The sequence below is a fragment of the Cnephaeus nilssonii genome, assembly GCF_951640355.1.
Source record: "Cnephaeus nilssonii genome assembly, chromosome: 6".
Lineage (NCBI taxonomy): Eukaryota > Metazoa > Chordata > Mammalia > Chiroptera > Vespertilionidae > Cnephaeus > Cnephaeus nilssonii.
This window is the reverse complement of record NC_137077.1, coordinates 59084955-59099235: the sequence shown is the minus strand read 5'-3', so window position 1 is coordinate 59099235 and position 14281 is coordinate 59084955. Positions and strand designations below refer to the sequence as shown.

The window sequence follows — 14281 nt, the reverse complement described above, 5'->3', positions numbered from 1 at the left end:
TGGCTTTGGCATAGTTGCTTACCCTCGGTGACCTTTGTTTATTCACCTATGAAGTGGGATAACAATAAGTGTATTCCTATATGCAGTTTATTTTAAATATTATTTTAAATATTAAATGAAATAATGAATTAAAACTCTTAGCTCATGCATTAAGAGCTTATGTGATGTTGATATGTGTTAATATTATCTATTATTATTACTACTATTACAACAACCACTACTATTGCTATTATTGTCCTGGGCTTGATTTCCTGAAGAGGAAACCAAAGATATATAATAACCAGTGCAGATTCTATAGAATCTCCTGCTCCTGAAGGAGAACATGTCATGCACAGATGAAATGTTAAATGACCAACCAAGTACCCCATTTGAGCAGTAAGACCCAGGAACTCAACAATGGCAGCACAGTGTGATGGTCAAGACTGTAAACTCTGCTGGAGTCACTTGCTTCTGTTTAAATCCTGTTTCTACTACTACTGACCAGCTCTGTTATCCAAGGCTGATTATTTATCCTCTCTGTGCCTCTGTTTCCTCAAATGTAAAATGAAATGACCCCCAAAAGGTCATTGGGAGGATTATATGAAGTAATACTTGTAAATCACTTATGACCGTGCCTGGCACAGACAAAATGTTTAATAAATGCTAGTGATCATTACATACCTCTTTGTATCCAGCTTATGACCTAGTGATGTGCCCTAGATATTTGTTAATTTTCTAGAAGTATTGGTATGAATACCAGACCATGGCCCTGTAACTGCAGTGTCATTAATTTATAATCGAAGGAGAAGGAGGCATTTTAGGCTATAGAAATAAAATGAATGCTCCTGCAGGTACTCCATTTCTTCCATTTTCTCACTAAGGGAAGAAAACTGACAGTTGAAGAAAAGGAAGTAAGATATTGAATAGCAGTTGTAAAGTAGTACATAAGGTAATATGATAAACTAAATGTAACCCATTTATATTGGGCATCCCTGCCCCTGGGAGAGTAGGTTACACTTGACTCACACTTTCAACTTCTTGACTTGACTAAGTCCAGTGGTGGCACCCAAGTGCTCTGGAAATCCAAGTACTTTATTCAGTGTTTTCCAAACTGTATCCATTGTCTTGTGACATATTCATCACCTTTCCATGGGGGAAGTAAAAGGATGGAGGCTTTTCATAGTCCAATAGCTTTGGAAAACATGGATAAACAAAGTTAAGTAGGTTTCTCAAAGGTTTTTTTATTTTTAATGTATAAATCTCTAGGAGAGAAAAAGATGTATACACAGCACTTCCCCAATGTATTTGACCATGGAATTCTTTTCTGATAAAAAAATTATATCCAGATCTTCAGTTGCTCAGAAAGGAGTTGGGGACATGCTGCTCTAATTGAAAAGAAAAACCTTCTTAGCAAATAACAGGAAATATGGAGGATATTTACTATGTTTAAAAGGAAAAATTAATGTTTTGAATCCTATGAAATACCAGAAACTTAAACAACCAGTTATATAATTAACTAGAGGCCCGATGCACGAAGATTCGTGCAAGAATGGGCCTTCCTTCCCCTGGCTGCCAGCATGGCCTTCGCTCTGGCCAGAGCCGCCTTTCCACTCAGGCCTGGAGGCACCTTTCCGCTGCCCAGAGGCCCGGAGCAGCTGGGGTGGTGTGGAATGCCGCTCGGCACCTGCGTATGCAAATTAACCTGCCATCTTTGTTGGGTTAATTTGCATACTCACTCCTGGTTGGCTGGTGGGTGCCGCAAAGGTACGGTCAATTAGCATGTTACTCTTTTATTAGGTAGATGCAGCAACTGCATTATGTTTTATCACCAAGATTTTACAGATGAAGAATTTGAAGCTCAAAGATGTCACACAGCTAGTAAGTGAAGGAGGTAGCAGCTTCGGTTAATGGAAATACTTCTTAAATATCTGGAATTGCAAACTAGGGGAAAGAAAGACTAGCAAGTGAAAGAGAAAGGTGACTCCAGGATATGTATGCACAACTTAACACATTTTTCTTTTCATCATTTCACCACCAACCCCAAAGTATGTTAACTGAAATCCACTGAGAGGAAGAAGGGGAAAGTAGTAAGTTTTAGTAGAAGAAGTACAGAACAAATGCGAATTGCTCTAAGAAAAAGCACAAGATTCCACAGAAATAAATTGACTATGTTCTTTTCAGATTTGACGAGCACAATTATTTTACCCCCACTGAGTAATTTTCATAGCAGTTCCAATGAGGTACATGAATACTGAGTCTACTAGTTTATTTCATTGGTCCTGGTTTCCTTTGAATACGGAACCAGTAAAATTAAGACAGATGCATTTTTTAAACTATGTAGATTAAAAGAGGGAGTGGGGTCTGGAATTTGCATTGAACATTTTTTCCTGCTGAAATACATATATTATACATCTCCATATGCATCAGATACATACACACAATGCATGTGGATAACTAGTACTGCTGTTCACTGAATATCTTCCAACTGTGCCCACTGATGTAAACTAGCAAGTTATTTTTATAAATTGGATATGGTTGATTATTGGACCAGAGGGCTTACACAGATGAATGATTTATTGAGAGGCCACCACCACTGCTTTCTGGAATAAGAACACCCAAAGGAACTTTAGTGACGCTGTACTGCAGATTCCCTCCCCTTCGGAAACCTAAATACTGTACTCCACGGTGTAGGGCCAAGAGCAATGAGTTTCCAGGGTCTGGTCAATGGACCACTTGTGCAATACCCAGGGACACTAGGGCCAGACATTATTTCTCATAAGGAGCACTAATGTAATTTGTGATTTAAAAGGGGGGCACCTCTCAAAGTCAGTGACCTAATTAATTGCTTAAAGGATTTTTTTCAGGCAGGTGGTCTGGAAACCTTTTACTTACTATATTGCCATCTCTGAACTTTAAAATCTTTTTCCTCTTAAAATATCTCGGAGAACATGGAACAAGGCAACAGAGCTGTTTTGAGAGCATTTCCCCACACAGAACACTGTTTTACTTCTCACGATAACCTTATGATAGATGAAGCAGATCCTTTTATTCCCATTTCTTAAGATGTACAATTGATGTTTATACAGCCACAGTGAAGCCGGACTCTAAAGGCCAAGTCTAGCATCCTTAATGTCACAACCTTGGGACTCTGCATGAATGAACTGGGAAAGCAAAGTGGAATTGCCGCTGAGAAACTGCACCTCAGAAAAGCTTTGGTTTCTGTTCCTACATTTCACAAATATTATTCTGAGGCAAATATATACCATGGCCACAATACACGAACATTCTGATTTAAAAAATAATAAGACGCCCTAGCTGGTTTGGCTCAGTGGATAGAGCGTCGGCCTGTGGACTGAAGGGTCCCAGGCTGGATTCAGGTCAAGGGCACTTGCCCAGGTTGCAGGCTCCATTCCCAGTGGGGGACGTGCAGGAGGCAGCCAATCAATAATTCTCATCATTGATGTTTCTCTCTCTCCCTCTCCCTTTCTCTCTGAAATCAATAAAAATATATTTAAAAAAATAATAAGTCATGCTCATGTATCTGCAGAGTAGGTTCTTTTTTTCTTTCTTTCTTTCGTGAAATAGCCTGAAAACAGCTCCCCCTTGCTGTCTTTCAAAGCATATCTTCACTGAAGTTAAAACGCAAGGCTCTTTTACTAGTATAAGAGTATTTCTGCGTCGCTTGGGCCTGCAGCTGAGTTCCAGCTGTCCAGAGTAACTAATTAGTAACTAACAGATCTTTTCGCTCTTCCTTCGCAGCGCCTCCTTCCAGCCTGGAGATTGCCTTGCCATCCCCCCTCCTCCTCTCTCCCCCCCCCCCCTCCCCGCCTCCTCCCACGCCCAGCTCAGGAGCCTGGCAGTTTCCCGCTCCTGTGCTCTGGACAGCGCCGCCTGGGCGGCCGCTCTCCGGCAGCTGCTTTCTGTCCACTAGAAGAGATGTCCCCACGATTCAGTAGTTACCAGACGACGTCCCCACGGACCACTGTGGCCCAATTCCCGCGCATCCCCCCTGTGGGAATCAGGCTTTTCCCGGGAGAAAACCCCAGGAATCTAGTTTGGAGAAAACTTCCTAAGTCTCCTCCCACCCCGGGGGGAACTGGAAAACCGGGAGACAATCCTTTTCCCGGCTGTAGATACACGCACGGCGGCCACGAGGGCTGCAGGGCTGCGGTGGGACGGGTGAGTGCGTCCCTCCTCCCCGCAAACGTGGGCAGGGTAACCGAGAGCCGGCAAAGAAGTTCCTGGGGGAGCGCGCACCCTCTAAGCCACCCCGTTGTTACCCAGCAGGGGAGGGTGGGGAGTGGCGAGGCAGGGAGAGAGAGGATTCCCAAAGCACCTTTCCCTGGGAATAAACCGAGCCAGGCTCCCTTCGCTCCGGAGAGTGAAACCTGGCCGGAGGAGGTGGAGTCCTCCCGATGTCAGGCGCAAGAGCGGCGCGCCCGGCAGAGTGGACTCGGGATTTCTAGGAAAGGTATTGACCGCGTCTATTTAGGTCAAATGCGGGGCTGAGGTGGCTATTGGGGGGGGGGGGGGTTTGAGGAAATGGTGGTAAGCCCAGAAAAGGCCTGACACGTCCTGTGCACCATGATGTTTGGAACAGAAGAGCGGGAAAGCGATATGATCTCGCCTAATATGTATGCGGAGGAATAGGCAAGTCTCCCGGTCCCACCCCTGCAGCTGTGATGCAAAGAGGACAAGCCACCGACGTAAGGCAGGAAAATAATCCCCCCTCCCCGGAAGGGGGTCGGGAGGTGGGGAGAGTAGGCACCGTGCAGTCTCCAACCACTGGGGAGAGAGAGCGCGCATTCTGGGGAAACAAACCCCGCCTCGATAATTGAGTTAGGAGCCCGCTGCTTTCAGAGGCTCGGGGCGCACCTCCCCAGCCTCCTCTGAGTTGAGGACGGGAAGAGCCGGAAAAGCGGCGGCTGACGGAACCGAGAGCAGCTCCGTTGGCAGGTGGGACGCTGCGCCTGGAGACGCCTGCGGGAGGGAGAGCGGAGCCCCGCGAGCGAGCGAGCGGCGAGTGCGGGGAGGAGAGAGCGCAGCGGGGTCCGGAGCGCACGCCCGCGGAGGCACGAGGAGGTCGAGGAGGTGCCGCCCGGACAGGATGCCTTTCGCCAGAGGCAACTCCAGCGGGGACAACGCCACTGGGGAAGGCGCGGGTCCGCCGAGGGACGGGCGCGACGAGGAGCTGGCCAAGGTGGAGATCGCTGTGCTGGCCGTGACTTTCGTGGTGGCGGTGCTGGGGAACAGCAGCGTGTTGCTGGCGCTGCACCGCACGCCTCGCAAGACGTCCCGCATGCACCTCTTCATCCGCCACCTCAGCCTGGCGGACCTGGCCGTGGCGTTCTTCCAGGTGCTGCCGCAGCTGTGCTGGGACATCACCTACCGCTTCCGGGGGCCCGACGGGCTGTGCCGCGTGGTGAAGCACCTGCAGGTGTTCGCCATGTTCGTGTCGGCGTACATGCTGGTGGTCCTGACCGCGGACCGCTACATCGCCGTGTGCCACCCGCTGAAGACGCTGCAGCAGCCCGCGCGCCGCTCGCGCCTCATGATCGCCGCCGCCTGGGCGCTGAGCTTCGTGCTGAGCACGCCGCAGTACTTCATCTTCTCCGTGGTCGAGGTGGACAACGTCACCAAGGCCTGCGACTGCTGGGCCACCTTCATCCAGCCCTGGGGCCCCCGCGCCTATGTCACCTGGATGACGAGCGGCATCTTCGTGGCGCCGGTGATCATCCTGGGCACCTGCTACGGCTTCATCTGCTACCACATCTGGCGCAACGTCCGCGGGAAGACGGTGCCCCGCGAGGGCAAGGGCGCCGAGGGCGCCGGCGGCGCCTTCCACAACGGGCTCCTGCTCGAGCCCTGCGTCAGCAGCGTGAAGATCATTTCCCGCGCCAAGATCCGCACCGTGAAGATGACTTTCGTGATCGTGACGGCTTACATCGTTTGCTGGACGCCCTTCTTCGTCGTCCAGATGTGGTCCGTCTGGGATGAGAAACTCCCCTGGGTCGGTAGGTGTCGGGACCATGGAGGAAGGTGCTGGGATGGAGTCCTGGGGGTGGGGGGTGGGGGGTGGGGTTCTTTCCATAATATCCCCTGGGACAGTTGTTCTTAAATTTCTGTGTGCATGAGAATTACACCTTGGCTGAGATTCTCAAAGGGGCATATTCCTGGGGTCCCCACCTCAGACATATCGATTCGGTAGCTTTGGAATGGGGCCCAGGAATCTGCATTTGTAGTTTGCAGTGATCCCAAGACCACAAATCCAGAAACCATGCCCTACAGTGAGCCACACCACTCCAAGGCAGGATGGCTTTCTTTTTCTCAATAAAGTTTAATAATTCTCCCCCATAAAGGCCTTCGTGTGTTATATTAGACTTCTTCCTAGGAGTTTTATATTTTTTAATGCTATGGTAAGTTTATTTTTTAATTACATTCTAACTGGTTGCTGCTGACTATTGACATATTGTTGGTTGATTTTGAATCCAGCAACCATGCTAAACTTTTATTAGTTGTTTTGTGTGTGTGTGTGTATGGACACTCTTACAGATGTCCTCCATTTGCACCCATTTGCGCAGTTTTCTGTGTCCATGGGCAATGCATATATGAATGACTTTTGCCAATCACTAACCTCCGTGTTAATTACCTTGCTTTCAAATCTATTGGATTTAAGGAAATATTTTTACTGTCACAACTGCTTTTTGTTAGTTTGTGGAAAGTATCACAATTAATATAAAAATTTTGTGGCAAGAGTAAAATGTACATATTTTTTCTGAAAAAAAAAAGTGTCTTAGGAAATCAATAATTCTAATTTGGCATTTAGCTAGGGTTCCATTTCTTATAATCCTTTTCTAACAACTACTTTAACACTCTTTGGAGGGAATTTCGAAGTAGAATTATTAATAAACTCTAAATTTGTTAAACTGACTAATTAGTCTTTCAGCCATAACTTGACCACACAGCTATACACCTCTTCATGCAACCTTTGCAATAGTTTACGAAGAATGTTCCCTACACCTACTAGCTTGTTTGATTTTAATTCCTTCACAAACTAGAAAAACTAACTTCACTAGAATGTACCCCAAAATAAATGATTTAATGTTGTATCTTGAAAAATATATTTCCTTTTAGTAAGAAAAAAAAATACTTTCAAAAGAACTGTATTACAGGAATGTTACCAACAACTGTAGTTGGGAAATGGGTATCTGGGAAGAACTGTCTTCTTGTTTTTTGGGACTCACTAGGGAGTATATGTGAAATACTTTGGAATTTATATGCGCAAATAAAACATTTGAGCGTGAACTTAATTCAAAGAAATGAAAATTCATGCATGACTATAAAATTACCGATGAAAAATACAACATAAATGCTATATTTTTGGTTTACCGTTTCCTATCTTGCTTGGTCTTAGCAGCCTCCTAATTATTGCCAATCAAATAAAAAAATCAGTCTAATAATTACCTACCGGAAATTAGACATGATCACTAAAATATTCTTCACTTATGTGGAGGTATGTTGATGATTTCCATTCTTTTTTGAATATTCTTAGCCATGGAATAAAGGTCATTACCACCTTTAAAAGTATAGCATCTTAGCACAAAGTATGATTAAATAACCTGTAATTTATTCTGGAATAGCATGAGTGAGAAGACCCAGGCTTGTGTTTTATAATCAAGGGAAAGTCAGTGCTTGCTAATTATTGTTATCTTCAAAAAAGGCGTATTATCTATTGTTCTAGTGTGAAAGTGAAAGATTATAATACATATGCAGTTTAACAGGGCAAACTAACATACTAGTAAAATGTTTCAAAAGCCTGTTGGAATTTCCTAATTCAACTGTTCTTAATATAATTTCATTTTTAAACCACAATCAAAGATGGTTTTCTTTTTAAATTAAAAGAATTTTCTAATGAACCAAAAACAAAAACAAAAAAAACAACAACTAAATACTGCATCCTTCAGGGACCTATTTCAACTATCCCCTTCTGTATAGTTTTGTTATTACAGGAATATGTTTTAATATTTAAAAATTTAAAACTACTAAACATGGTGCAGGATGTCATACTTCTGCCCGAGTTATTGGGATGAATACAATTTGGTGTGTGTGGTTGTAGACTCTTGAAATTTCATTGCAATTGTAGCAGTTCTGTAAGTGCTGTGTCCTTTAGCACATGTTGATACTAGAACAAAGGATACAAACTTCTAAAAAATAAGTTATTTAATATTCTTAACCTCTTAAAAATCCCACTTATTCCACTTAAACATTTTAAGAGTGTCTTTAAATATCTGAATTCATTTCAACGCATTTTCCTTACAAAAATATGTTATAGTCAAGCAATTTCCATACACCACCTATTTCCCTGCTTGATAAACAAAAGCCTTCACTTTCTATATTAACCCCTAAATTTTTCCTACTTTCATTAGTCAATAGAAAAATAAATTTATCCATTGCTCAGTTACTTGCATTTGACTATTTGAATAATCTCCGCTTATGCTTTCCCTAGAATCGGAAAACCCGGCCATCACCATCACTGCATTGCTGGCTTCCCTGAATAGTTGCTGCAACCCCTGGATATACATGTTTTTTAGTGGCCATCTCCTGCAAGACTGTGTCCAAAGCTTCCTGTGTTGCGACAACATGAAGCAAGCATTCAACAAAGAAGATTCTGACAGTATGAGCAGAAGACAGACTTCTTACACTATCAACCGGAGCCCGACAAACAGTATGGGTACTTGGAAGGACTCACCTAAATCTTCCAAGTTCATCAAATTTATTCCTGTTTCAACCTGAGCCCCTCATTCATGCAACTGACTCTTGGGACAGACTTTCTTGCCCATTGGCTGAATCCAGCTCATAATCTTGAGAACAAATGAACTACATCAGATAAGCATATGTCAGTTTGTTGGGTATAAGACTGTGTTTCTGGTTGCATTTTCATATTGCTATGACCAAATGCTATGAATTGGTTTATACAGAATGACAATAAAAACATGCTACACTAAAATGTTCAGGCCTAATTCCCAGAAATATAACAAGTTCCTAAAGGAAATATAACAGACATTTCTAAAGGAAAAATCTTAACCATCCTGACTTTATATTTTGTTGTTGGTTTCTTCTCTTTTTATTTCTGATATAACTAAGATTTGACTGGTTTAGAAGTCATATAATGTAGGGGCCTTATTTCTGAACAAAGTGAGCTCACCATCCATCAGCCTTAGAGTCCGAAACGAATTAGAAAAGACTTCATAGGGGCGTGTCTGGTTCAGAGTGGAAAGAAGAAAGTTTTATTAGAAGCTATAAATCACCCAAAATTCCAAAACAGGAAGTTTAGAACTGGCAGTCCCCTCCTCTAGGTTCCTCATGCTTTGTTGGTTGTGAAATGCCAATGGACTAAGATGCTGAAGGTTAGAAAAATGTGTCAACTCACTGACAATACTTTTCTTCTCCTGCAAAGTCGTTCTAAAGTCACATTTGTATCAGGAATACTCAGTTTTATTAGAGAAGTAGAAGTGGATTGCCCAAGGTACTATGCAGACTTTCTCTAGAACAGTGTAAACATGTTTTGACCAGTGTCCAACTATCACACTGCTATTGGACAATAGCCCTTAACAAAACGGTTTGCTGGATATTAACATGATCATGACTTTACGGTCGGGGAGTCCAGATTCATAGATAAGAAAGCCTGCTAAAGAGGGACTCGGGATATATAATGTCCCCTAGCATTTCATTAAAAATAACTTGGTCTTTCCTTCCCATCTCCCACCCTTCCAACGGTGTGGGTAGAAGAAAGGCAGGGTTTCTACCAGGATGCAGAGGGAGATAGAAAAAAAACAAAACAAAACTGCTCTGCACACCCCCCCCCCCCCCCCCCCCGGTTTTCTTCATTATTAAACGCATGGCTTTAGGCAAATTATTTCAAAAGACATAAAGCCTCTGTGTCCTTGGCTGTACAATGGAGTTGATAACACTCTCCTCACAGGGTCATTGTGAGGACTAAATGAAATTAAGTGTGTGAAAGATCTTCGTAAATACACTGCCAAGTGCTATACAAATGCTAGAGGTTGTTTTATTATAGTCTTGGGGCCTTGAGAATGGCTCAGCCTTTTTCTGTTTACTTTTCATTAACCAGAATTTGTTGGTTTCATGTCTGGGATATAAAATCCTAAAACTTAAATATAGCTTCGCTGATTCATTGGGAAGCACTGCCAGGGCCGCTGAGCCTGACTTCGGCCTGTTTCCCACTTTAAAGACAGAACTTGCTTTCCTTTGAATGCAGGTAAATCAAAGCCAGCCGAGAGCATCCGTTTCTCTCATTCCCAAACAGAGATAAATCACAACAATATTTGGCTGTTGTTACTGCATTTTTTGTTAAAGGAACTCAGTGGGTTTGTTCTGCTATTTTGTCTGGCTCCTTTTCCTTCTTAGAGACCATGCAATAATTTGCGGATGCATCATGAATATTTTGCATCTCTTAAAGGAAGTAATAGTTATTTTAATAGTATTGTTGGTGGGTGTTTTTTATTTTTTAAAAATAACTCTGTAGATAAGAAACTGAGGACTGGATTGCACTGTGAGAACCTGAAACCAACAACTTCACTCCTCTTCATTCTCTTGCCTCTCCAAATTGTCAGGCCTTTTACTCCCTGGATTGATATGCCTTAAAAAAATGTTTGCAAATGTTTTATGGACATTAAGCCCTTAGGTCTTAGAAGTATATTTTTCAAAAATAAAAAATATGTTTCTTAAAGGGTACTCTCCAATATGAGGTATCAATTAAGTGAATCAATTCTTTATTAGTTGAGGCATGGCAGCATCTCAGTCACCCTGCCTTCTGTAACAATGTCAGCTTTTCGACAACTTCTCTTTGATAGTTCAAAAACTAAATCCTTTGGGTTGAAAAAAAAGATGAATCCACTTTTTTTTCTAAATCTAGTTGCAAAATAATAACCTCATGCTTCTTGTATAGGTTGCCAAACGTAAAACAATTCAGTTTCAATCTTACTTCTGGGAACATCGATCAAATCAGGCGCATATCAACCTACCCCGCTCTGTTTTCTCCTTTTAAATGCATCAGGAGACAAGATACAGAACAAAGGCTGGGGAGACCCCAGAAGATCCAGGGCTAGTTCTGCACTAAGCAAGTATATGGTCTTATTCTCTGTGGGTTAGGCTTGTAGTTAAGAATAAATGTGTTGTACCACTTTCTTTTATTTTGCAGAGTTATCTGTTGGGAGGTCCTGCAAGTACACCATAGTAATGTATCTATGTGGAAGTGGAAAAGTGATTGATAGATAATCACCTGCAGGGAGAAACTGGTGGTATTGTCCACTGGGTATTTGATAAATATTAGTTGATGATGAAAAAAATAACATTTTAAAGTATATAATGTACTTAATGGATTAATTTTTGGACATGTATTTTCAAAGTATAAAACTACTCAGCTTTTATACTAAAATATCACTTGGAACATAACTGTGAAAAAAAATAAGTGAAATTCCATGGTTAATTATATACTTGTCATACCTACAGAATTTCTATCATCATCAAAGCAGTCTTCAACCATGATTGAAGGAAGGGTGTGGTTTTTAAAGAGAAAAAGAAAAATCAAGTAATCCTAATAACATGCAGTACCCTCCTAAAGATATTATAGTTCCTAGAATGGACAAACCATTGATAATTTAAAAACACAACTTAAATCTATTATAGCACAAGTAAAGCAATCCAATTATATTAAATTTTTATACACTTTAGATTCTAAAACATACATTTTTTGTAATGTCATTGGACACTCAGAGCTTTCAATTATAGCGTCAGCACTTTCTCTACCACGAAAGCATAATTAGGAGCTATCTAGGGAGACATTGAGCCTAGCCGCCACCCCGGATATTTAGTCCCCTTTCCGTCCACATAAACTGAGCCCTAAGGGATTTTCATTCTGGAGGCAGCAGCTCTATTTAAAGTAAGCCTCGGCAGGGCAGCTGGGATGCTAGTCCAGGGGGTGCAGAAGCAGCCATTCCCCACTTCCTCTTTCTCCTTCCCTGTGGCCCTTTTAGCACACTCAGTGTCATTAGCAACACTTGGAATCATGAGTAACACAGAACAATAAATATTAGAGAATAATTCTTCATTCAAATTTGAGCAAAAATGTAAGAACTATTCATAAGAAGAGTTATCTTCTCAAGGCAACCGAAATGGGGCTGCATCACACAAATTGTGTGATTTCATTGCATACCTAAGCATTTGAAAAATATAGTTCTAAGTCAATTTTTAGATATAGTAATTTATCATGAATAAAGATATATTTTACCTATAGTATGTCATATCAAAAAATATATATTATGGCTAAAAATTAAATGCCACTATTTACTTTTTTATTTTATATAATATAAACTCACATCACATCTTTTTACATTGATTTATATCCTAAATAAAAATAAAGTGTCACAGAGTGAGTTAAATATTTTAGTGTCCCAGGGTCAAAGTGGGAAATACAGAAAAGAAACTCTAAGAATAAATCTGATAGTAATGTCAGAGTAATTATTAATTATTAATATGAAATAATTAGCACGTCCACACATAAAGGTAGTTATATTTATATCAAGAGATTTATGACATATTCTATGATGTATTATCTCCTCATTATGACAAAGGTATTAAGAATGAATGTTGTTCAGATGTCCTGTATACCCTAGCTTATTGTGCCATGCAGATGAATGTGAATGTGTGTTCTTGGGGAAACTGTATGATCCTGGTTTTGATGGGTGTTGAAATGTTTTGTAATTGTACCTAATATTTGGTCTTTTACTGAAAAAAAATGTCTTGTGGCATTATATTGAAATAAGTGGTGAATTTATTTCTTAATTTTACTGTATATTGGTTTGATTCTATAAATAAAAATAAATCTCAAAGTTGTTTGAAATAATTTTTTACAATCTAGTTTAATGATGAAATATATTTTAATTTATGCTGATTTTGAACAACTCCAAGAAATGCTTTACAGCTGGCAGCTATTGATAGCTTTACATTTGAACACAAAAATGTTCTTGTTTATATTATTTTTTAAATATATATATATTTTTTTATTGATTTTTTACAGAGAGGAAGGGAGAGGGAGAGAGAGTTAGAAACATCGATGAAAGAGAAACATCAGCTGCCTCCTGCACACCCACTACTGGGGATGTGCCCACAACCAAGGTACATGCCCTTGACCGGAATCGAACCTGGGACCCTTGAGTCCGCAGGCTGAGGCTCTATCCACTGAGCCAAACCAGTTAGGGCATTGCTTACATTCTTTAACTGTATCTAGAACAGATGAAACTTCATAACTGCCTTTTCAATAAATTACAATAATGAAAGAAAATTAATTTTATTTTAGTCTGTATTAAGACAACCAAAATAATCAGTTAACTGAGGTCAGGTGTGTCATCCTAGCCTAAAAATGTCATCTCTGTCCATTTGCCTCTACAAGTTGGTGAGATTGAATTCTGGGCTCATAGATCAAGTCTCTTTCCTGTTTCATAGTCTTTAAAATTGGAATTCTTTACTCTGCGTGCTAATAAATTCAAATCACATTAAGTTTCAATTTATTTTTTTTCTTTGACAAGTTAAACCCTAATAGCATGGACTAAAAGGCTTATTTTGGGTTTGGCTTAAATTCTAGAAACAGTGAATGCCCAGAATGGAAGAAAGAGAATTTGAAGTCTCTATTTTAAAATACTGTTATTCTAGAACTCACTGTTATTTTAAAAGACTTATAAGTGCTTAAGAATAAACAGGATTTCTAACAAAACATGTTTTTAAAAGGTCCTATCCATCAGGTAAAATTGAACTAATAGTTCCATTGCATACCAGAAGATACTCATATAAAGAAATGCACTAGTGGCCTGGTCAGTGTGGCTCAGTGGTTGAATATCTACTTATGAACCAGGAGGTTACAGTTAGATTCCCAGTCAGGACACATGCCTGGGTGGGGGTCTCAATCCCCAGTAGGGGGTGTGCAGGAGGCAGCCCATCAATGATTCTCTCTCATCACTGATGTTTCTCTCTCTCCCTCTCACTTACTCTCTGAAATCAATAAAAATATATTTAAAAAAAAGAAATGCACTAGTATAGGATTTATTAATTCATTCATTCTCTATCTTTAACCCTCCATAATCTCTAGAGCTAAACATTTCTTCTTTTCTTCTAATGCCCTCTAAATATCTACACTGTGACATATCAAAATGATTGCAATGTTGGTTTATTGATCTGTCTTCACAATAATCATAATCATGTTTCTCTTAAAAATAGGAAGTATTTC

At 40.9% G+C, this 14281-nt stretch overlaps 1 protein-coding gene across 1 annotated transcript; it reads left to right on the top strand.

Moving 5' to 3' along the window:
* Positions 1 to 4598: 4598 nt before the first annotated feature.
* Positions 4599 to 9779, top strand: AVPR1A (arginine vasopressin receptor 1A). Its single transcript, XM_079775222.1, has 2 exons — positions 4599 to 5993; positions 8486 to 9779. The coding sequence occupies exons 1-2, from the start codon at positions 5087 to 5089 to the stop codon at positions 8770 to 8772; spliced, it is 1194 nt and encodes a 397-aa protein (XP_079631348.1). The 5' UTR covers positions 4599 to 5086; the 3' UTR covers positions 8773 to 9779.
* Positions 9780 to 14281: the final 4502 nt, after the last annotated feature.